This window comes from Ambystoma mexicanum, chromosome 14 (assembly GCF_040938575.1).
Source record: "Ambystoma mexicanum isolate Mex_15411 chromosome 14, UKY_AmexF1_1, whole genome shotgun sequence".
NCBI classification, from domain to species: Eukaryota; Metazoa; Chordata; class Amphibia; order Caudata; family Ambystomatidae; genus Ambystoma; species Ambystoma mexicanum.
The window spans coordinates 104,228,189-104,252,949 of record NC_090940.1 but is presented as its reverse complement, the minus strand read 5'-3'; the positions used below and the strand labels follow the sequence as shown (position 1 = coordinate 104,252,949).

The window sequence follows — 24,761 nt, the reverse complement described above, 5'->3', positions numbered from 1 at the left end:
TAGTAAAGCCAATGGTGACTTTACATGCCCTGGGAGACAGTAGTCCGTCCCAGGGTATGGAGTCTATGTTTGGGGGTCGCTACAACATCCCTGGGTTACGTCTAAGAGTGGGAGGAAAAGAGTCTCACTCTTAGCAGGAGAAAAAAATAAACCCCAAAAATCCAGCAAAGCTGCTGGGGGACTCACTAGGTTTGGGAAATTAGCCTTACAGAGAATTCTCCCTAACAAGGACTCATGAAAACATACATCTGGGTGTTGTAATGGGACTCTGTGGCACCTATTTTGCACACAGTAGTTGCAGTGCCAGCTGTCAAAATGTATGTTCACTCCACACCTGCAACAGAACATTTCTGCAAGTACCATTTAGCCCAGGAAGCAAGCTGAGGGGATTCAGGTCACATTGCTAAGCTATCCAAGTCTTCCCATGCATATAATAGAACAGAGGAGGAATGCTCAATAATGCTGGGAGACACTATCCTCACAAGAAAGCAATTATCCACCAGGAACGCCATCAAGTGAAATGCTCAAGGTTCCACATGCTGTCCAACATGGTCCTATTAACCAAACGGAGGAAGAGCCTGTTCAGGGTTGTAGATACAGGGATGTTACATCCATTTGAAATCATGTTTAAGATCGAACTCAAATGTTAAGAAACCTCGGATATCAGACATTGTCCAATGGGTAAGGGGAGCCTTGCCGTGCATTGCTACCATTACAATGTCTTGCAACATCAGTGACAGCCAAGGATACAAGTGGGAAGAGCACTAGATAAGTGCACTTCCACCTTCCTCCCTGCATGGCCCCGGTCTCATGTGGTGCAAGCACTTAGGTGACACAGGCCAGGGTTGCTGGGACTCTTTCTGCTCAGGAGATCCTTTTGCCAGGTTTATTTAAAACATTTCGGCTCCTCTTCAAGATCTCAGGCAATGTAAAAATAGGTCTCATGGATGACTGATACTAGGAACGGTGATCTTTTGTACTTGTACACGGTAATTCCGATTTAATGTCACAGTGGTAACGCGGCCCATGTTCTCACAATCCGTCGAATTCTGTTGCTGCCGGTTAAAGTTCCACAGAGGGCCAAGTGACGACATGTACATTAAAAATGTTGCACAGGCATAACTTACCAGTCCGGACTGGGCCCCAATGGTTTCTCGGACATGAGCTCAAGTCCTGAAGGAAGCTCCAAGTTCATCGTTAAAACATTCAAAGTAAATGTAGCAACTAACCTGTACTGAAGCAGTTATGAGCCTGAGGATTCAGGCACCAAGCGCAGGACCAGGCGGTGGAAATCCTGAGACTACAGACCATTCCCGGCTGATCTCCTGAAGGGGATAGACAAAACATACCACTGTGAACTCGAGGCAAATGAGCCCAGCAATGTGTGGCTGATGTATGAAACATGCTTGGTTTTGGCTGGAGTATATTACTTTTCTTGACACATTCCCCATTGTTTTATTGCTACTATTTCTCAGTAAATTGTCAGTAATCAGTGTCAGCGTTATAAAGGAAGCAGTACTACTTGGAAAGGAAGAACAAGACAAAAGAGCAGAGTACCTGGGCTGGAATTGCTAAACAAAGAGGCTGGAAGCAAACTGACACAACCAGGTGTTTCTGCAATGCCCATGAGGCACAGGCTGGCGATGGTGGTCAAGGAAAGACGTGCTCACATTGTAACAATCCATGACAGTGGTGCTTGCTCATTAAACTGATGTATCAACCTAAGGCGAGGGAACCTGTTTGAGGTTTGTTTCTTTTACTGAAAATTCATTAATTTAGCATCAATGGTCTAAAGAAGAAACAACAATACAAAATAAAAAGGAACCTGAAGGCCGAACACTCAACTCCTGCACCTTTTTCTGCACGCTACAGTTCACAGTGCTACATTTCTGAGCATCAGGGGAAATTGTGGGCCGATCGGGCTGCAATGAGCAAAGGCAATTGAGCCGGACGGGCATAGAAAATTCAATGAGTTTGCCCTTGCAGATCGGATACTCTTGTCTCACGTGGATAGGGGTAGGTGGGTATTCTAAGTCAAATGCATGTATTCTTAGGCTAGCGAGCCAGAGGGAGTGATTTGCTGCCTTGAAATGACTCCTTTGCACTACTGATAGGAAGTTTTTCAGAACCACAACTGGCGTAGGATTCTGGGAAGGCAATTTAGCGGACCAGCAATGGGTTTTTACTCAAAGGTTTAACCAAATTCTCACTTGGTAACAAGGAGGAGAAAGTAAGCCTTAAAGATCAGGGGTTTGTTCTATACAGTTAGCAATAGAGACCAACAAGTAGTAGAATGTCCATGGAGATGTATATATAAATAAATTCTATTTTCAAGGAGCACACTCCCATTAAGTGTATAATGCTAAAATGTCGCCTCGAAAATTGTGACCTCTTCATTACTGTGCCTTTTTGCTCAGTAATAAAATGCTGACCCCCCCACTTCACCGAATAATGGAAGCAGGGATTGCGGGGGTGTCCCCTGCTTCCCTTTGTCGGTGTAGTGGGGGTCAGGGGTTGCGGGGGAATACCCACATCCATTAGATGGTGGCAGGGACAATAAAGAAACGAAATGTAACCAAAAAAAAGAAAAAAAGGACCCTGCAACGCCAGTTCAGACCCACGTGTTAGTGGGCGAGAACTGACGCAGCAGGGTCAGAGGAGAGACGGCGGCATACTTCACAGTGTGCTGCCTAAAAAGGTAAGTGGGTGGGGCGGTTATGGGGATGCAGGGCACAGTGATGTATGTGTTCACTGCGCCGCGCCTTAATGGGAGTCGGCAATTTAATTGTCAACATTTTTGGCGGCAAAGTGATCACATAGATTCCCATTAAGGTCAGGACAATTTAAAAAAAATAAATAAACAGGGAAAGTAATATCTAATGTCAGGAGGCCTAGGCAGGATGTAGAAAAGTGACTCTGGAAAGAGGGTTCACTAACTTTAATTGATATACAAATCCATCAAGACCGGTAAAATGTACATAAAAAATCAAGTCTCTTAGGCTAGAGCGATAACGTCTCACTTCACTTCCCAGCTGCATTGCAGATTTCGTGGGAGATCCTGAATCCTTTCTTATGAGATGTGTTCCACAAATATGAAAAATCTCTCAGTCAAGTATAAAGTATCGCCTCAATATCTCAGTTTGGGTGAAAACAGTCGCAGGGTTGACAACGCCACATAGTGGCACTTTACCTTAACTCCCTTTCTCCCTGAGATCTGGGGGCCTCCTTTTTGATACCCTGACTACTTGTCTGTCTTCTCACCGGAGCTCATTCCTCCTCCATTCTCCTCAGCATGCCCTGAGCCAGTGTGGCCCATTTGTGCTTTCCGATCTTCCCTGACTAAGGATTGCCCTCCTTAGGCAGGCTATCTCCAATCGCTCATTAGTTGTTGCCACCTCCTTCTTAGATGTTATCACTTCCTCCTACATCATCCAATTACACCCATACACACTCACCCAGTGCTTACCCCAATTTCTCCAGCAACCCACACTGACTAACTGGGGCTGGGTGCTTTTAAACTGTGTTCCCTCTTCCCCCCATAATGGGACTTATTTTTTTCTTCCAAATTCTCTTTATTAATTTTACAACATGTTAACCCCACCTCCTCTCCCTCTCCGCACAGCAGGATCTGATGTCTCTGCCTTTGATCGGGTATTCTCCAGCACCATTTGCTTAGATGAGGTCCAGGAGTTTGAGTCGTTGGGGGCTCCATTGTACTGTGAAGTCCTCTTTTAGAAAGGACAAGATCTCGTCCTAGTCTCTTGCGAATTTGTGCAGGGTATTGTTCATCACATAGATAGCCCACTCTGGCGCCACCAGCTCCCATATCTTGCGCAGCCACACTTGTATTGTTGGGAGGTTCGGCCCCTTCCATCATTGGGTGATAAGATTCATTGCTGCCAATGTCATGATTACCCCTGCCTTCTCCCTGCCCCTGGCTTCCCCAGTTGTCCCCTCCTCCTTTATTCCCATCAAGACCCTTTGTGGCCTCCTACCTGACTTTTCCCCAAATGCCTGAGCCTGTACTTGAAGCACCCCCTTACAGAAAGGCTTGATGTTAGGGCAGTCCCACCATATATGTGCAGCCGCCTCTGATCCGCACTACCTCCAGCAATCCCCGGGGACTTCCGGATATATGTTATGTAGGCGGGAGGGGCTGTAATGCCACCCCAGCAAGATTTTACACCATGCCTCTTGGAGCTGCGAGGCCCTTGTTATCTTGGGGATTAGCCTCCAGAGCCTTTACCAGGTCTCCCTCTCGATTTCCTGACCCAAATACTGCTCCCATCGCTTCATGTATGGCCACTGTTCTTGTAGAGTAGCGTCCTCCAGTATTCTATAAAGTTAGAGATAAGGCCCCTGGAGCCATCTTTGGTGGAACAAATCTTTCAAAAGAAGTGGTTTGCCTCAATGCCGCCCTTTTGATGTCCCCTCTCATTATCCAATGTCGTATTTGGAAGTACCTGTGCCTTTCCCCTACCCCAATCCCAAATACCTGCTTGCACTCTAAGAAAGAGCAGACGCTCTGCTCTGTTCCTGGAACATATCCCTGATGCACTTACACCCCCCTTCCTTCCATGTCTGAAAAGCTCCCAGCTCCATTCACGGGGTGAAGTCCTTGTTGCCAAAGATCGGTGTAAATGGGGAGGGGTAGGTTGTGATTCCCTGTGTCCTCACTGCTTTGTCCCATGTGTCCGCCAGGACCATGGTGATGGTGCTCTTATATAGGTGAAACACAGGGCTGAGTCGAGGTGTACCGGGTATCCGAAGCGCTTGGGCAAAACAGGGAAATCAAGATTGGGGTGGGTGTACTAGCTGCTGCCCCCTTATGGGGCTAGTAGGTACCTCGACCCTACTACCACATTGCATTAAGGAAAAAGTAAACTCCTCATAGGGGATGCGCTACTAGTGTCGAAATTTAAGTTGAGAACAGTGTTAAAGTCATGTATAAATCCTGGATCAATTTGCAAAAAAATAGTATTAAGGCAAAATGTAGAGAGCAAGGAAAATATATTTATAATAAGTTGTATCAGATCTGCCGACACGTGTTTCGACCCAGACTGGGTCCTTCTCAAAGCAAAACTGCATATTAAATGATCACAAACATATAACATAATATGTCAAATGAACAAGAAAACCAAAAAATATATAACCAATTAAATAAATTAGATACAGGTACAGTTTGACAAAGAATAAGAGAGAGGAAACAGTTGATGACAGTTGATGATACAACAGTCAGAAATGGAGAGACAGTGGTAAAGGACCAGGCAAATACGAGAGAAACAAAGCAAAATATGTAATATTGTACAAATGTCACAATTCATTACCAATGTGGATGATTAATATTGTTGTGTCCGGAACAGGTTGTTTTTTTTTTTTAATAACTCTGTTTATTGATTTTAAACAACAAAACATAAGAGACATATAAGAATAAGACATGAATCAGCAGTATACATGTGGAAGGCAATCTCAGCAGTATACAAGTTGAAGGCAATCGTCCATATCAACGGGGCCCGTAGGGCCGAGGACCAGAAGACAACAAGACAACAATAGGACCAGGCAGGCAAACAAGGCAAGCATCACTACCGGTGCACCCCCACCCACAGAGCTTATTGAGCATCTAGCCATTTGCCCCATATTTTCTCGAATTTACGGGGGCAGCCCCTTGCATTATAGATTCGGCGCTCTAAGGTAGCACCTCGGTCCAGCTCGTTACTCCATCGATTCAGGCTCAATGGTTCGTCCGACCCCCAATTGCCCGCTATAAGCCTTTTGCTCGCCCCCAGCGCCGTTGCCAAGAACATTTTTTCATGTTTGGACAGGTCTACTTCCCCTCCAATGCCCAATAGTACCATCTTGGGGTCCCTGGGAATTGGTGTCCCCAGAGCGGCTGAGATTGTATTAACGCATTCCACCCAGAAGGCCTGAATCACCTGACAGTCCCATATCATATGGTAGAAGGTGGCGGGTTCAGTTTTGCATCGGACACATGTCTCGTCTTCTATTCCACCCCATCTGGCCATTGCAGTGCGCGAGTGATATGATCGATGTAGGATCCTCAACTGTATGAGCCTAAGCTTGGATTCTATCCCAATTTCTCTGGGGGACATTAATGCTTCTACCCAGTCTTCAGGTTCCAGGGGGCCCAGGTCCCTTTCCCACTTTGCCTTTAGCCCGTCGAGTTGTGGAGTCCCGAATGAGCTAAGGGCCTGATAGAGGCTGGAAGTGACCCTAGAAGAGATGTACTGCGGGAGAATATTGGTCTCTATGGGGGAGCAAGGGGGTAGGACCGTCGTGTCGGGGAATTGGGCGCGGATTGCATGGGACAATTGCGCATGCCGAAACCGATCCATGGGAGCCAGGTTGAATCGTTCGCGCATGGTCTCAAAGCTCAAGAGGCGGCCCTCTTGTATAATTTGTGCTAATGTGTGTATTCCTTTGGTCAGCCAGTGACCGAAGGGGCCCATTTTTACCAGTTCTGGGAGGAGCGCATTGTGCCATATGGGTTGCGACAGTGTTGGCTGGCCTTCCCAGCCGATTAGCTTGTGAGCGGCCCGCCAAGCTCTCCGGATATGATGGGACATTTTGGGCAGCGCCGGGAGTTGGTCGCGGGTGGCGTAGAGGATTTGGAGCGGTGTTAGTGGGGACATGGTCTCCAGCTCTATACGGTTGTGTGGCTGTGTGGGGTCTGCATGTATCCAGTCATTCACTACTCCTATTTGTGTGGCCAAGTAATAGGTGCGTATGCAAGGTAACCCGATGCCTCCCTCCCACACCGATCTCTGGAGCGTGTCAAGGGCAATCCTGGATTGTTTCCCTCCCCAAAGCAATGTGCGCAGATTCTTGTCGATGAGTGCGAAGGTTTCCCGGGGGATGGGGAACGGGGCGTTCTGGAGGACATACAACAGTCTGGGAAGGGTCATCATTTTGAATAGTGCGGCCCGGCCCATTAGAGACAGGGGGAGAGATTGCCAGTGGGGGATGTCTCTGATGAACCGCTCTATTACTGGTTGTATATTAAGTCGGGGGAACCCATCGAGCGTCGGGTCAAGCCGTATACCCAGGTATTTGAATTCCCTGATAGAAACGTGATATGGGCAGGTCTCCGGGATCGCAGGCTCACCCCCCTGAATCGGGAAGAAGATGGTTTTGGCCTCATTAACCTTTAGGCCTGCAAAGGACTGATATTCCCCGAGTATGCGGGAGACCACCGGGCACGAGACACTTGGGTTACTAAGGTATATGAGCAGGTCGTCCGCATAGAGCGAAAGGCGGTCTTCCCCCCCTCCCGGCCAGACGAAACCATTCCAGTTGGTGTTAGCTCTAAGCTCAATCGCTAGTGGCTCGATGGCCAGGAGGACGAGGAGTGGAGACAGCGGGCACCCCTGCCTCGTGCCCCGACCCAGGGGGAATGGTTTGGAGGACATGCCGTTCACCCTCACCGTGGCCTCCGGGGATGCATATAACAGTTTTACCCACGATATAAATGTCTGCCCCAAGTTCATCCTGGCCATGATCTCCCACAAGGCATCCCACCCCACTGAGTCAAACGCCTTTTCGAAGTCCACCGCCAGGAGGGCGAGTGGAGCTGGTATCTCCTTTGCCCTGGATAGCGCCAATTGGACCCTGCGCAAGTTCATTCGAGTCGACTTATTGGGCATAAAACCGCATTGGTCCGGGTGGATTAGGGTCTCAATCACTTGCAGTAGTCTGTTGGCGAGTGTTTTGGCGAGGACCTTCGCTTCGCCATTAATCAGGGATATCGGGCGATAGGAGGCACATTCCTCCGGCGGAACAGGTTGTTGAGGAACCAAGAGACCCCAAAAAAGGAAAAGGTTCCTGATTAGCAATCTGAAATATGTGGTTAACAAAAACCAAATCAAAATACCGGGACACTAATATGGCAATGACCGAATAGGTGTTGTGAATTATTGTACTTCGATTGATAACCACCAAATCGGTGAGGGGAAACCCTTTTTTATCTCTGATCCAGGGTTTCCTGTGTCGCTAGATCTATTGTGGGGAGTTGGATTCACTCCAAGTACTTTCCTTGTGATTGAGATAGTGGGTTTTGGGACGTGTAGAGGGACTCATAGTACCTGGCCATGCATTCTTGTATTTCTTCTGTGCGGTTATGGCGTTGTCCCTTGTCATCTTTTATTGCCATAACAGTGTTCTGGGATCCCGCCCTCCCTCAGTAGACGAGCTAGTAGCGCGTCTGCCTTATTAACTTTAGCAGAGAATTTCTGTCTGACAAAGGGCAAAGCCCCCTCTGGTTTCTTATTTCTAAGGACATCCAGCTGCCCCACTGCTCGCCTGTATGCTTTGAGTGCAGCCCTCGTGGGAGTAGTGCCTGCCTGGATTCTTGCTGTTTTCCACCTCCCTTTCCAGTTGTGTCTCTAGGGTCCTCATCTGTTTCTCCCTGTGGGCCTTTGCCGCTATCAACCCTTCCCTCATCGATGCTTTAAATGTGTCCTATCTCATACCGTCGCCTGTGTCCAACCTTTATTGATCTAAAACTTCCATTTCCATAACCCATTTGCTCGTCCCTGGATATTCATCCTCATTGACACGATTCTATGATCTGCAATGCCCAGGGGTCCACCTCCACTTCCTCCACTCTCCCCATCAAGTTTGCCGACACCCAAATATAGTCAATTCTTGACTGCGTTCTGTGGACCCCTGATAAAACCGTGTATCCCTTCATGGCTGGCCACACGTCTTTTAACCCTGCATTTTTTAACCTATCCCGTAGGCGGGGAGATGCCACTGCCCCTCCGTGGTTCTTCCCCTTGGGAAGTTCTGTCCCGTCCCTTCTGCCAAGCTAGATTGAGGTCTCCCATCATGACTGTCTGAACCCTTGCAAAGCCCTCCAGTACCTCCAACAAGTCCTTTAAAAAGTGTTCTTGGCCCATGTTTGGTGCGTATACCGACGCAAGAGTGTAATCCCTCCCCCTGCATTCCCCTCTGAGAAGTATGTATCTGCCTGCCTTATCCCCTTGAGTCCCTGAGACTCTAAAGTTCAAACTGGTTTCGATTGCTAAAGCTACGCCTCTTGCTTTGGTTGGAGCCTAGGCATGGAATATTTGAGAAAAGCCTCTAAGTTTTAATCGCCCCTGACCTTTATTCATACAGTGGGTTTCTTGCAGTGCGAGGACATCATTCCCATTGCCCTCGTAATTCTCTCAAGCTTCCTCCTTTTTAGTGGAGTGTTCAAGCCCCTCACATTATGGTTTGACCACTTGAATGTGTTGTGCTTCCGTACTTGTTCTTCATTCCGTTCCCCAGAGACTTAGGCGTTGGCTCCCTCCTGACCCTTTCACCTTTGCTGGTGGCCTCTCGTCCCTTGCTTCTGCGATTAGCTCCCCCACATTTCGTGACTGTGCCCCCTCCCTGGGCCTCCCCTGTGCTACTGTTGCCTACCCTGCGGTCCTTTTCCCAACACTTCCGACCACCCTCCTGCTCCACCCCCCACTCCAGTATCCCGGAACCCAACTTTAGGATGTTGCTCTCCCCCTCCCTGTCCTACCGCTGCCCCTCAAGCTCTAGCACTCTTACTGGTCCCAGTATGTTCTGCTCCTCAAGCCCGCCCCCCCTAGGTACTCTAGTGTAATATGTGTCCCCCACCCCCATCTTAGCTAATATTTGCACTACGCCCTACCCCCAAGTTATTAAGGCGAGGCCTCTGACCCTGGTTCCCCTACTCCTCCCTTTGGGGGCGGACCTCGGCGCGCTGCCCTTCTACGTCTTTCCCCCATTCTAGACCACTCCCATGGTCTGGGTCGCATTCTGTCCTCCTGCGTTGAGGGACCTTCCCCCATTTGTTCGGTTTGAATGTTCAGGTGCAGTACGTCTGCAGCGTCCTGTGGGGTGGTCACTTTCTTCTGGGCTCCCTCCCACTCAAATACCATCCCGAAAGGGAAAGGTCTGTTTGTACTTTATGCTCCTTTTAGTGAGTTTGTTAACAACAGGGCTCATGAGATGTCGCTTGACCAGGGTGCTATTCGCCAAATCTTGGTATAGCTCAATCTTTGTCCCCATAAACTGGACTGGTTCCTGGGCTGTTGCTGCTCCGAGGACGGCTTCCATTTGCCCATATTTAGCAAAGGCTGCCAGTACATCCTGGGGTCTCACATTAGGGCCTTTGCTCTGGCGACCCATGCTGTGGATGCGGTCCAGCTCAATTACTCCTGGGTCCGTCTCACCCAATAGGTGCGCAAATATCCCTTGCGTCACTTCTTTCAGATTCTTGTCCTCGACCGATTCCGGTAGGAGCTTAATTCTAATGTTAATTCTCTGAGACCTATTCTCCATATCTTCGAGCTGCGTCTCCATATTTTGCGTTGCAACGTTTAGATGTTCTAACGCTTTGTTTTTTATTGTGGTCTCCTTATTTACCTCCTGTAGTACCTTCTCCAGAATGTTTGTGCATTCCCCCAATTGGCCTATCTCCTGCCTCATTTCCCCCAGGGCCGAATTTAGGTCAGAGAGCATTCATTGAAATTGGTCCCGAAAAGTTTTTGTCACCGACTCCTGGAGCGCGTGCATTTGCCCCGGATGTCCTGTCTTGTCATCGGTTCCCCCGTTCCCCTCGACCTCCAGGTTCTTCCTCTCCGGTGCTCTGTCCAGATTGCCCTTCCTCATATCCTTTCGCTGCATCCATTGTGGGCCAAAGTGTAGAGAGGGTACCCTGTACTTCCCCCGGCAGAGGGGGCACCTTCGGTGGTCTACCCTTTGACTTAGTGGACATCTGGCGTCCTTTTGTTCAGAGCTTGATCTCCTTCAGTGATCCATCCTGACACCTAGACCATTGGCTGGGGTTTTTGGCGTTCAGTTAATCAAACCTGGACCATTGAACCCCTCCTGCTTCTGCTCCCTGTAGGTTCTCTGCCTCTGGGGTCCCCTCTTCGGGGGTTCTATTACCCGGGCCCCTGCGCGGTGCCTTGCCTAGGGATCACCTCCCCGCCTGGGTACCTGGAAGGTACCGTCGGGTACTTCCAATCTCTAGGCGAGCACTGCTGTGTGTGCTAATCCCTCAGGGTTACTCCAGTTATTTCGGCCTTCCTCTGTTTGTCCCTCCCTTTTATCCTGCCACTGCCAGAGTTTTGGCCCGCTTTCCGTGCCCTTAGTAGAGGGGTCTATGTTGGGGTCTGAGCCCAGATCCAGAGGTGTGCCAGTGCTGTTCCGCCTTCTTTCTTCCCCCTGTCCTTCAGTGTGCTAGTGTGAAGTTGCCCCTGTGTTGGGCCACCGGGGAGGGGGGGGGGGGGAGCTCTTCTGTGGTCCCACTTTTCCAGCCTGGGGAGCTGACCTTGGAGGGTCTTGCTGACTGGCCCCTCACCTTACCCCTGATGTGGAGGCACTCCAGTGCTTTGTTACTTTTTTGGGGGGGTAGAGAAGAGGCTCCCCGTCCCTTGTGTATGGGCTTCTGTAGCCCTGGGTGGTTTCTTTTTGGACACTCCTTGTTGGAGGGCTGACTTCTGGCTAGGACCCCTCTCGCCCGCAGCCTCCAACTCACCTGGCGAGGTTGGGTGCCTTCTGCGCTCTCTTCCTAGTCTCCCCTCTCTACGGCGGTACTCCTCGCATTCCTCCTCTCGCTGGTGGGGAGGCTCTCAGCTCTTCTGCTCTCCCCGGGGTGATGCGTCGCCCCCGGTACCTCACAGCTGGGATGCCGCACCCTCCGGTGTCTGCCTCATGGGGCCGGTATCTCCGGGGGGAGTTCTGATGCGTTGCTCGAGACCGCCTTCACCTTCCCTGTCAGGCCGCCCCTCAGTTTGTGTTGTCCTGGCGTTCCCCGTTCTGGGTTGTGCCTTCCAGGCGGGTGTGGGTTCCAGGGACGGTGGCCATTTCTTCCTCCCGCCTTCGTGGCCGGGACCTGCTGCGACTCCCTCCGCTCACCCTGAGCCCACCCACCACTCCACACAGGCGGGGTCGGGCCACTACTCCTGACGATCAGGTATCCTGCTGGGCCAAGTGCTTGGCTCACCGCTCCTTATGTCACCTGGGCGTAGGCACAACGCCACCTCCCCCACCGGGCGATTCTGCTCTTCCCGCTTCCTCGCTGGGGCTAATCATCGCCCCCTGCCTCCTTGCATGCTATGGGGGAGTTTCACCCTGTTTCGCCTCTCCTTAGCTCCACAACTGTCTCCAGGGGAGCATCACACCTTCTGTCCTCTGACTCCGAACTATGGGGTTGTGGAACTTCCTTGGACGGGGCATGAGACCGGAGCAGCCGGCGGCACGTCAATCTGGTGTCGGCAGCCATCTTGGAATCCCCATAATGGGACTTTTATTTAGTGTCTGCACATGTGACTTGTAATTGGTTGAGGGCTGGCATTAGCGGTTCTCTCTGACTGCACCTAAGCCTGCATTGGGCTCAAGGGAATAAGTCTAGAATTGTCCTATCCGCCATCTTGGTTTTTAATATTTCTAACCTGATCCTCTTGGGGATTACCTCTGCTAAACTCTTCGATGTTTCCAGCATGTGATTTAGAGGCTGGAAACACACTGGTAGGCTTTCAAAATGCTGGGCCTCATTATAAGCATGGCGGTCCGGGAACTACAGTACCGGTAAGCATACCGGTATCGTAGTTCCTGGACCGCCATACTATAAGCTGTAAGAAAGGGAAAAAGGTCATCTCTTCCTATCCCAGTGGCAATCCCGACTGCGACAATTAATGCTTTTCTATATCAGAAAGGAACTCAATACATTACTCTTCCAGTCAATGCCTATGTATCACATATTGCAACCTTCACTCGTTACCTCCTATACATTAGGGAGATTTATCATTTGTATGCTTCATCCCCTCCTAGTGAGACTCTTAGCACATTTTTCTGGACTTCTGGACCTTTTTCTTTCCATCCTGAATTACAGGAGCCTTTTTCCTCTCATTCATTCTTATTTGCTCTGACATTTGGAACTCTGTTATCTGTGTTTTACCTTTAATATGGAGTCTGCTTTTCCTCCATATCTCTTTAAAGGCATCTGTGTTTAACTTCTGCATGACACAGCACTCATGTGCAAAGTTGCTGGGAACCCTTTGGGTTCTCCTTTGAGATTATTTTCTTATCCTTAACAACTACAATTCTTAAGGATAGAGGAATACTTAGTATCCTTCCTAAGACATTATACTATGAGCCATTAGCACACACCACCTTATATGGAGTGCTAGTATCCCCCTTCTCTCTGTTCCTGTGACATTTTAGTCACACAGACAACCATATAGTTATGGCTGGTGGCAGTGTTCTACCAACGATTGTGCTATTTTCTACAGCAAATGGTACTCGGTTGTGCACAATAGGATCACCTATGTTCTAACATGGTGGATCCTTTCTTTCGCCATTTCTATCATGGTTGTTCTTTGATAGCCCTTCTACCACTCTGGTGGGAGAGCTCGACGGGGGGGAGGGGGTGAGGCCTGTGTGTGTGTTTTGCCTTTGGCTTGAACCCTTGGGTGTCCCCGCCTAGGCTCTAGTGTTTCTGGGCAGGCAGGAAGTGGGTGAGGAGTTATTCACTCCCCTGCCATTTGTCTGCCTGAGTGCCTGAATGGAACCAGTTCCAACTGGGGGGCTGGCTGTCCCGATTGAACAGCCGCCCGCCGCTTTCTGTAAAATGCTGAGCGAGTTTGCAGGGGTGTCTGGGAAAACTGAATAAAAGGTGAGGTATCTGAGGTGAAAGGCAAGTCGACCACTAGAACTGAATTAATCGAAGCTGAAGACGAGAGACGCCTGCAGACCCTTCCAATCACTGTGAAGCGACCACTGCTGGCCTGACCCTGTTTTCTACTTCCCTTTGGCTGGTGGGACCAACCAGCCCTGACACAAACTACAAATTGAGCCATCTCCGAGGTGCTGTGCCTTTGCAGAGCTGCAGACCGCAAATACCAATACCAGAAGACCTCCGACCCACTTGCAGTGCAACATCTTTGTGAGGCCGAATCCGGCCAAGTCTTTGCTGAGCTCCAATTGGACCTCCATAGGCACGATCCAACTTATCTAAGTCCACTCACCAGAGTGAAGGATTTCAGAAGCAAAGATCGAACAGGCGAATAGTGTCCTTTGTTGGTGCTGAGAAAAAGGCAAGAAAACTGCAGAGCGACCAAGGAGACAGAAGAAATCTGTGCCAACGGCCCTCTCTCGAGACTGTTGCTGAGATATTCCATTCAGAGTCCTTCCTTTTATCACCAGACTGAAGAATCAGGAGACCGGGTCTGTCGCTGCTGTACAGAGAAGAATCCAGCTATGAGCATTTCTTCTAACCTAAGGTACTGTGGGTGAAAGGTATAACTTACCTCAAACTAGGAAGTCGGTGCCAATTGACTGGATTGTGTCAAGAGGTGTCCAGGGGGTCCACTCTACCGCTGACCTAAGCTTGCCAGCTTGTGTCCCTTTAGGAACTCCTTTTGCAGGGTCCCCATCGTTGCGTTATACTGCTTAGTAACTTATCCTAGATACTGAAAGTATCCTGAGGAACTTTTGCTGTTCTGCTACTTCTTAAGATTGTGAAGGCAAACCTGCACTGACTTTTTCGTGTAGTTAGGGATTGGACTTTCAAAGCATTTGTTTGTCCGAAAAGTGTCTCTAGAACATTAAGCTCTGCTGCTGTGTGATTAACCAACCTTTTTCCTTCCTAAAAGACTTTATCTTATGTGGTTTTTGCTAAGCGAATACAATTACTGTATATTTTTTACTTAACGCGAGTGCGCGGTAGTATCGATAATATAGTTGAACTGTCATTAGTGTCAAACTCTGTAACAATTGTACCACGAGCAACCACCATTGAAGCAATGGCCTTTGAAAAGTATTATTAAGAATTCCTATGTGTATTGGTTAAAGTGAATTAAGTCTACCTTCCCTGTGTAAATATAATACATGTATATTTTAATATAACATTTTAAGTGTAAGTGTTTCTTTGGACTATTGCATTTACTGGGTTCAGTGTGCTTACCTACAAGCTCACATCTTCCTCCTAACATAAGCCTGGCTGCTCTGCTACTCTACCAAGTTTCTTGAGTAGTACAGACTTATACTAAGAGTTGGGACCTGTATGCTAAGGGATAGTTTTATGAAGTTTTACCGCAAGTGGACTTTAGGAAACAAAACACAAAAAAACACCATATTACCCTCAATGCCACGTACAGCCCTCCACTGCCTCCTAGCTAGGTTCTTGCTATATCAAACTCTCATGCATGAATACAAATAAGCAATCGTGCCCCCTGAAAGCCGACTGGGAAAACCAGCACCCCCAGGCAACAGAGGATTGTATAGGCCAACAGAGCTCACTGCTGGATCTGCAACATTTAGTCCTGGGCTCGAGGCATCCGACAGTCAGGTCAGACACCAGAGGGTACCCCTGGGTGAGGTGAAGTCAGCTTGATTTTGATTCCCAGGATGCAGTAGAACCCCCCAGGAGAAGCAGTGGATTCAAACCCTCAAACTTGTGGCAGCCACTTAGCAGCGTGAAGGTTAGACTTTTGTTCCTGTAAAAGTGCATGAACATATAGGGTCATTTCCAACTAGAGAGGGCAGAAAAAACCCCATCAAAGTATATGCAATAAAGAATAGGGCATCAACCATGAGGAGCAGCCGTTTTCAGACTGCAATCCCTAAAAAGGCCTTATCACATTCAAAATGCAGATGCACTATCACCAGCTTGTTAAGGTTGCAGATCAATAGTAACACAAATGTAATTTACAGAAAAGAAAGGGGTGTCACAATGTCTCCAAGCAGCACTCCCCATAAGGTAGCCTGTGTTGCCATACAAAAAGGAAGGTAGGAGAAAATGGGAGAAAATCTCTGCACTCTGCTAACCTTAGTAGTTGAGCAGCGCACCACAAGGAATACGGGTTAAGCAGGTGAGCGAGAGTAAAGTCTTCAGTCAACCCAAAAGGTCAGAGACCAAATTAGTAGAAGATATGCTTGGGGTTCTAATGGAGCCATTTGGGAAGCTTCAAAAACAAAACCTTTCCTAACCCTAGTTGAAAGGTTTACTTGGTTAAAAGACCTAAAATACTTCTAAAGTCTAGCCCCATATTATGTTCTGCCCCACACCTTCAAATTATGCGCCTTCAGTACAGAGTGGCAAGTATGGAAAGTCAATTAAGTTCTAAGGCTCATATATGGAATGCCATGGATTCGCAACAGAGTTCTTCACCCAAACCTTCTCAGGAAAGCCTGGCCAGGTGACACTGTGGCTGACAGGCGGAAAGAATTTAAAGTCCTGTCCCATAAAGATGAAACTGATGCAATGAACATAACAAGGAGAGAACGTTGTCCATTTTGGAGGGACCACTTTCAACATTCTAACACTGTGTGGCCTGCTGCGCACAGCAACCTCTTCTCTTTGTGAATGATCATATGCGAGCAGGGCAGACATTTACCCCAGGATCCAGAACTCTATTACAGAAGCCTTGCTCACTGTGTCTACAGTGTATGATTGCAAAATGGCAGTCAGGCTTCCTCAAGACAGTTTTATTTACCACTCTCTGTTCAGAGCGTTACAAAAACTAACCCTAGGTGAAAGGATAACACACCTGCCAAGAAAGGAAAGCCAAAACTCTCCTAATGTGGGTAACATGGTCAGAGAGATCAGGCTTAACCCTCAGATAGGAGTAGTAGGTTGACACAGAAGCATAATTAGTTGACACACAGCACTCTACAAAATAAAACACACTGATACTTGCTTAAATAATTATTTTTGCAGTGTAACATATACACCTATCAGTTCAAATAAGTACTTTGGGTATTAATGTACAGTATTAAAAAGATACCAGCCAATTATAAAAACAGTAATGTTTATACTAGAACGCTCATAACCCCAATGCCCCTATGTGGGCCCTCTAACAGAGGTGTGCACCCAACAGAAAATAACAGGGGGGTAGAGAGAATCAGGAAAACATAAAACCTAACAAACAGGTAAGTACCCTATTGGCCTACACAATTAAGTGCAGTGCCCTAAAGAAACACCCTAACCCTGGTGTATGTGGAAGATCTTAGACCGGACAGTCAGCACCTAGCACATGTGGTACGGTACGGAATTAAAGGAGAAACACAATTGTACCAACAGGACAATTAGGTTAAAAATCCCTAAAGCATATTAACAATAATCTACATTCGAATGAACCCTACAGGGCATTATACTAGTATTTACTTATTTCATTTATATAGCGCCAAACAGCCCGTGGGCACCGTGGCCCTGTTACAGAGGTATGTAAATTGCTTAATTACAGTGGTACAAACAATGGGTATGGTTACAGTAGTACAGGCATGGTTATAATGGCAATTACCTAGTAAGGTAACAGTGGTAAGGACATGGCAAGACAAGTGTACACAGCTCGTTTGTTACATTGGTTACAAAGAATGTGCTCCGGAGTATGGAAAGAATGGGGGCACAGATGTTTTGAGGGCTTTGCAGAATGCTGTGTGGGTAGGTTCATTTCTGAGGGTGAGTGGTAGAGTATTCCATTTAGCAGCAATGAAGGGGAAGCTAGCATCACCTGCTTTGGCACGTTTGGCTCATTTGGCTCTGGGGATGAGTTGGTGGGAGTATGGTGTTTTAATGCTCTGACTAGTTTCGAGGAGAAGTAAGGGGGGGGTGCGTGAGTGGTGGACTTGTGAGTGATGGCGAGGGTTTTGAATAGAATGCGCTCCCTGATGGGGAGCCAGTGGGCTTTGCGTCTGGCTGCAGAGATGTATTCTCTTTTGGGTATGTTGAGGGCAGCTTGAAGTGCACTGTTTTGGATTACTTGGAGTTTCCTTAGGCCTTTTACAGAAGTGCCAGCAAAGAGGACGTTGCAATAGTCCAGTCTGAGCCTATTACTGCTCTGGCGATGGAGAGGCATTTCTCAGTGGATAAAAATTGTTTGGCTGTGTTTATCAACTTGGTGTAGTAGGCCGCTGAGGAGGCGATTGCGCTGACTTGGCGTGACATGGATATGGTGGCATCAAAGTAGACTCCTAAGGTCTTAACTGAGGAAGAGACCGGTATCTGAATGTTGTCAATTGTGAAGGAGGTGTATTGGCTGGTGAGCCTTTTTAGGGTTTCATGTGGACCTACTAGGAGGATTTCCATCTTTTCTCCATTGAGGCAGAGACTGTTGGCAGCCAGCCAGGCTTGAATAGTGGTGTAGATTGTATTGAGGGCCTTGGTGTCAGTTTCATAGTTGCCAGAGAGTGGGAGGAGGACTTGGGTGTCATCAGCATAGTTGGTGTATGCTATGCCGATGGAATTTAAGATGTCAAACAAAGGCTTAGTGAAAATGTAGTATAGAGTGGGAGAGATCCAGGAACCCAGTGGGACTCCGCAGTGGATGGTGGTAGGGGCTGTGCAGGCCTGAATTGAGAACACTCTCATAGCTCTAGCTTCCAGGAAAGAGGTGATCCACACTGTAGCTTTGGGAGAGAAGTGGTCTGCAAAGGTCAGGTGATGACACAGGATGTTGTTGTCTACTAGGTCAAATGCAGCCGATATGTCCAGGAGGAGGAGTAAAGCAGGCTTGCCTACATCCTTGATCTCGTCTATTTGGCGTTCTTAGTCAGGCAGAGCAGATTCTGTGCCGTGGCCAGGGTGGAAACCAGACTGGTGCAAGCCCAGGATGTGGTTGGTTTTGAGGAAATGTTGGACTTGAGCGTAGGCTGCTTTGTCAAGAATTTTTAGGAGGAAGGGGACTGTGGTTATGGGCCGGTAGTTGTTAGGGGAGGCTGGGTCAAGTGAAGTTTTTTTTTTTTTAGGAGTGGTTGTACCCAGGTTTCCTTGAGGCTGGAGGGAACTAGTCCTCTGGCAAAGGAGGCATTTATGAAAGCAGTGAGAAACGGGGCCAGTGTGACAGCACAGTCTTTGATGATCGAGGCCGGGCAGTCATCACCTTTGCAGTTAGAAGGTTTGAGATGTTTGAGGAGAGTGAGGACTTTGGGTTCAGTGACCTCCTTGAAGGAGAAGAGGGGGAAGTCATGGGTGGGAGGGTTAGAGGTGGGTGTGGCTACTGGTGTTGTCAGTGAGTTTTTGTTGGTTAGAATTCTGCTATGCAATAAGTCGAGTTTGTTAAGCATGGCGGTTTGGATATAAGAGCACCAAGATTCGTCTTTGGAGATGGCCTGGGTGGTAGGAGCTGGTGATTCTAGTTCCCTGAAAATGGCAAACATCTCTTTGGATCCTGATTTTTGCATTGGTGATACGATGTTGGCTGAGATGATAGTCTTTTTGTATTGGGCAGCTGTCTTGTTGAATTTCAGTTTTGTGGCGTCAAGTGGGTTGGTTTGCCAGGTGGAAAGGGCAGTGCGCTTCAGGGGGCAGAGTTCCATTAGCTCAAGAGAGAACCAGGAGTTTGCATGTCTGACCGTTTTTGCTTTTCTGGCAGACAGTAGGGCTATGGTGTTGACTGCATTCTTTAGTGCAGAATTGTATAGTTCGGCTAGGGCAGTGGGGGCATTGGCGAAGGGAGGTCTGAAGGCAGGAGTTTCTAGATAAGGCAGTAGCCGCTCCTTGGTAAGTTTATGTGCACTTCGTACTGTGGTGGGCGGTAGAGGAGTGGTGAGGGTTTTTTGTTTCAATGGCGTGGGGATGGAGAAGTGGATGATGTGGTGGTCCATCCAGGGGCAGGGTGCGTTGGAGCTGAGGGATGGGGCGCAATTGTGGTCGCATATCCAGTCTAGGATGTGGCCATTAGCGTGGGTGGGGTTTATGATCGATTGACTGAACCCTTGAGTGTCAAAGGCTTTGGCAAGAGGTTTTGCTTGGAGGTCTTGTGGATCACTGAACCCAAGGTTCAGGTCTCCAAGTAGGATGCATTTGGAGGAAGTTTGTAGGTTGTCCGATAGGAAGTGGATGAGGTTATGAAAGTCGGCCATGGGGCTGATAAACAATGTGTATGGTGATGGAACAGTTGGGGGAAGTAGTGAGTTTGAGTGACAGAACGTCACTGTTACCTTCGAAGGAGTTACAGACCTGCCTTAGTGGAAGGCAATCTTTGGCTATGAGGGCGACTCCACCTCCTTTGTGGTGTAGGCGGTCCTGACGGTAGATGTTGTAGCCTTGTGGTAGGGCTAAGGAGATGGTGGGCCAGAGGCATTGTGTAAGCAAGTTTCTATGATGGCTAGTAAGTCCAGATTGTTAGCCGTGAGCAGGTCGCAGATTTCCAGGGCGTGTGCTGGGAGGAAGCGGGAATTGATGAGGGCACATTGAAGAGGGGTCAGAGGCTTGGGGGATTTCTTGGCACAGGTACATATAAATCATACAGTAAGGCCACAGAGAAAATAAAACATAAATCAATAGAACGTTTTATCAAAAGTTACCTTTTTTAAAATATTATAAGGATACAGTTAATTACAAAATTTTTCGCCAATCATAACTTGTCCTGTTCCTTAACCCCTCCCTGTATCTTATATTTGAGATCGTTTTTTAAAAACTGTTTCCAAGTATAGTACCTATGCATAACATCACCTAACATTCTGTCTGAAATATAACGCCTCCCATCGTGCCTCCGCATCCAATTCAAATTTTGGGAATAGATGGCCCTCCAGATGCACAGTTCTCAGACTTCGTAATTCTAAACAAAATAGAATGAAATGCTGTAAAGTTTCCTCTAAATGTAACAAGGGTTCTGAAGCTATCTGGGTTCATTGAACATTATCATTAACAACAGTTAATATTTATATTCTCCTTTTTTTCTTTTTTCTAAGAACAGTTTGTTTTGTTAGATAATTATTTAAAAACAATTGAGGTATTTCTAGATCTCGTTCAGTACTTTATGTATGGACCTGTTGTATTGATTTTTGTATTAGTGAAAAACTGATATTCAGTTGTAAAACAATTTTTTAAAAATAACAATTTTAAAAAAGATTCCTCTTCGCCATTGCATAGTCTACATATTGCATTTGCGGATGTTAGGACAGTTTTTCCTGAGTCCAACTAAGCGCTTAGTAAAACCATTCAACTGAGGCAGTTCAAGACTCCACTCTTAGTATAAGGCTGTACCACCTGAGTATATGGTAGCGTAGACAGAGCAAACAGGCTTATCTTAGGAGGGAAGAGACGGCTGTGTAGAATCAGTACAAATGGTCCAAGGAAACACTGAAACACTATATATTGCTAAAATAAATGGTTTCTTTAAAAACAGGTAGGCCCAGATAAATCTAGGCGTAAATAAGTACTATCACACATTACATGTAATCACAATTACTAAGCTTGAAGGTACACAGACCAAAGCATAAACCTTATTTGAAACAACAGTAGTACTAGGGAACTCAATCCTTTTCATACACATTCAATGGTTACTTTCAGAATTACATTCACTAATGCAAGGGCAGTAGACCCTACCAGTTGTACTGTGACGCTCAGCAACAAATCACATAATCAGATATGTGGACAGTATACGTTCTGTGAATAGTGGAACACTTATTCCAGGTACAGTAAAAACGAACAAGTTACTCTCTTACCTGGTAACGTTCTTTCGATGGCATGGTCCAATGACGTATTCCATATCTTTGACAGTAATCACCACAGCTGTGCTGCTTCGGAAAAATTTTCGGCATCTGCGCCTACGTCAATGCGTCACCCCCAAGGACCTCCTCCGACGGCCGACGTCACCCGATGTGATAAGTAGGACGCACGACGCCCGTAGCCTCAGTTGTAGTTTTTTCCCCCAGAACGTGTGACACCAGTCTTCTGCCAGTCAGACACACAAGGCCTTGCGGAAACGTAAGCTGCAATCGCATAAGAAATTCTGCAGCAGGGAAGGTAGGGAGGGAGTGATATGGAATACGTCGTCGGACCATCCCATTGAAAGAACGTTACCAGGTAAGAGAGTAACTTGTTCTTCGAGGGGATTGGGTCCTCCGACGTATTCCATATCTTTGACAGACTCCCAAAGCAGTACCAAAGCAAGGAGGTGGGAAAAGAATTTAGAACACAAATTTAGCATGCCCAATCAAATTGCGGAATAAAGGACTGCCTTGCCAAAGGCCAGATCCTGTCCTCGGATGGAATCGAGGGAGTAGGGACGTACAAAAGTATGTACAGAAGCCCAGGTGGCTGCATCACAGATGTTACGAATAGGAACACCCCTCTGTAGGGCAGTAGATGCAGCCATACCCCTGGTAGAATGGGCCCGCAAGCCAGCCGGTGGGTCCTTACCCGCCAAGCGGTAACACTCAGATAGCCAAAATAATCCAACGAGACAAAGTCTGTTTCGTCAAAGCTTGTCCCAAACGCTTTCCAGTGTAACCAATGAAGAGTTGATCGTCCACTCTGACCCGGGACATGCGTGAAATATGAAAGCTCAACGATCTCCTAGGATCAAGCCTATGGAGCCTCTCCTCTTCCTTACCAGGATGCGGAGGAGGATAGAATGCCGGAAGAACAACCTTCTGGCCCAAATGGAATTCCGAAACCACCTTCGGAAGAAAGGAAGGACGACCCTGTCCTTATGAAACACAGTGAAGGGTGGCTTAACTGAAAGTGCCTGTAACTCACTCTGCGAGCGGAAGTAAGCGCAACCAAAAACACAGTTTTAAGAGTTAACAGTCTCAAAGGGCAAGAATGCAAAGGCTCAAATGGAGCACCCATAAGAAACTTAAGAACAAGGTACAAAACCCAACCGGGCACCAGAAAAGGTGACGGAGGGAACACATTAGTGAGCCCTTTCAAAAACTGAGAAATTAAAGGAATCTTAAAATAGGAACATTCTTCAGACGAGCGCTTAGATATGGACAGCGCCACCAGGTAAACTTTAATGGTACCCACTTGCAAGCCCCTGTGGGCCAAAGAAACCAAAAAAGACAGAACCATGGGAATGTCACATTCAAAAGGATCCACATTCTTAACTCTGCACCAGTCGCAGAATTTACGCCAATGGCAACGGTACAGAGACTTTGTTGCTGGCCGTCTGGCCGAGAGCAACACCTCCAACACGTCTTGAGGGAGGTCCAAATCCTTATACCTCAACCTTTCAGAAGCCAAGCATGAAGGTTGAGGGATCTGACCTCTGGATGGAGAACCTGAACCCCCTCCCGTGAGAGCAGACCGTCTCGGTAGGGAAGACGACGTGAAAGGCAGATGGACAAGTCGAGAAGGTCTGGGTACCACGTCCTCCGGGCCCACGCCGGAGCAATGAGGATCATCCGGGAACTGAACCTCCGTAACCTCTGCAGTACTTGCGGGATGACGGGGACTGGAGGAAACGCGTACAGCAGTGGGAATGACCACTCCACCACAAACGCGTCTCCTAAGGGTCCTTTCGGAGGAAATTCCCGCGAGCAGAACTTTTCGCACTTCCGGTTGACACTGGAGGAGAAGAGATCCACTTGAGGGGTCCCCCAAAGGGCGAAGATCTCCAGGAGAATCTCCTGAGCCAGCTCCCACTCGTGAGAGATCGTGATCTGCCTGCTCAGAGCGTCTGCCGTCTCGTTGTCGTCTCCGGCCAGATGAACAGCCGAGATCGAAACTTCCTGCTGGATGGCCCAGAACTCGAGCTGCATCGCCTCCCTGCAAAGAGGAAGTGACCCTGCCCCCCCATTTTTGTTGAGGTAGTGCATGGCCACCGTGTTGTCCGTCAGGATCAGGACACTCTTTCCTCGCACAGTCGGCAGAAAAACCTTCAGGGCTAGCCTAACGGCCCTCAGCTCCAACAGATTGATATGGAGTCTGGACTCCGACGGAGACCAACGACCGCTGACTGTCAACTCGTTGGCATGAGCTCCCCATCCCATGAGGGATGTGTCCGTCACGATCGTCACCTCCGGCCAGGGAAGCCAAAACAGAGCCTCCTTCATCAGATTGCCTTCGATGGCCCACCACAGAAGGTCCTGGGCGACCGAGGGCGGCACCTGAACAGGGTCCGACATCCTGCCGGAAGATTGCGACCACTGCATCTTGAGTGCCCACTGCAAAGATCTCATCCGCAGACGAGCCTCTGGCACCAGAAGAATGCAGGATGCCATGAGGCACAGCAACCTCAAGAACTCGAACGCCGGGAGCGTCTGGGCAAGTCGAAACTTGTGCACCATCTGCTGAATGTGAAAAGCCCCCACCTGGGGAGGAAAACACAGCCCCAGGGATGTGTCGAGCACTGCTCCGATGTACTGGAGCCGCTGTGTTGGCGTCAAATGGGACTTCTTTAAATTGAGGGAGAAGCCCAGCTTGTGAAGGGAGTGGCAGGTGACGGACAGATGATCCAGGACTTGCTTGGGAGAGCTCCCCCTGATCAACCAATCGTCCAGGTAGGGGTAGACGTGAATCCCCCCCCTTTCCTGAGATGCGCTGCCACCACCACCATGAGCTTGGTGAAAACCCTCGGGCGGAGGTCAATCCGAACGGCAGGACCCGAAACTGAAAGTGCGAGTCGCCAACCACGAACCTCAGGTACTTCTTGTGCTTGGGATGGATCGGCACATGGAAGCGTCCTTGAGGTCGAGAGACACCAACCGGTTCTGAAGTTGAAGGGCCTGGAGGACTTGAGAGAGAGTAACCATCTTGAACTTGTCCTTCCGGAGGAGTTTGTTCAAACCGTGCAAGTCCATGATGGGTCTCAATACCCCGTCTTTCTTTAAAATCAAAAAATAAGGGGAATCCCATCCCTTTTTCCTCTCCGCTACAGGCACCAGTTCTATGGCGCCTTTCTCCAGCAGGGCTTGAAAATTCCTGCGCAAGGAGCGGATCCGGACTCTTCAAAGAGAGGTTCCCAGGTGGATTGTAGTGAGGCCTCTGCCGAAAGGGAAGACAGTAACCGTGGGTTATGATCTCCAGAACCCACACATCTGAAGTAATGGCA

General features: G+C 48.3%; 1 protein-coding gene across 5 annotated transcripts in view; it reads right to left on the bottom strand.

Annotated features, from left to right (window-relative positions):
- DCAF4 (DDB1 and CUL4 associated factor 4) overlaps nt 1–24,761 on the bottom strand; it is a 497,489-nt gene that overhangs the window by 150,251 nt on the left and 322,477 nt on the right. For all 5 annotated transcript variants that reach the window (XM_069638614.1, XM_069638618.1, XM_069638619.1 and 2 more), the window contains exons 13-14: nt 1,558–1,637; nt 1,230–1,325 (exon numbers count right to left, since the gene is read on the bottom strand). In XM_069638614.1, the coding sequence (XP_069494715.1) occupies nt 1,230–1,325; nt 1,558–1,637 (176 nt within the window). The remainder of the gene's footprint in view (nt 1–1,229; nt 1,326–1,557; nt 1,638–24,761) is intronic.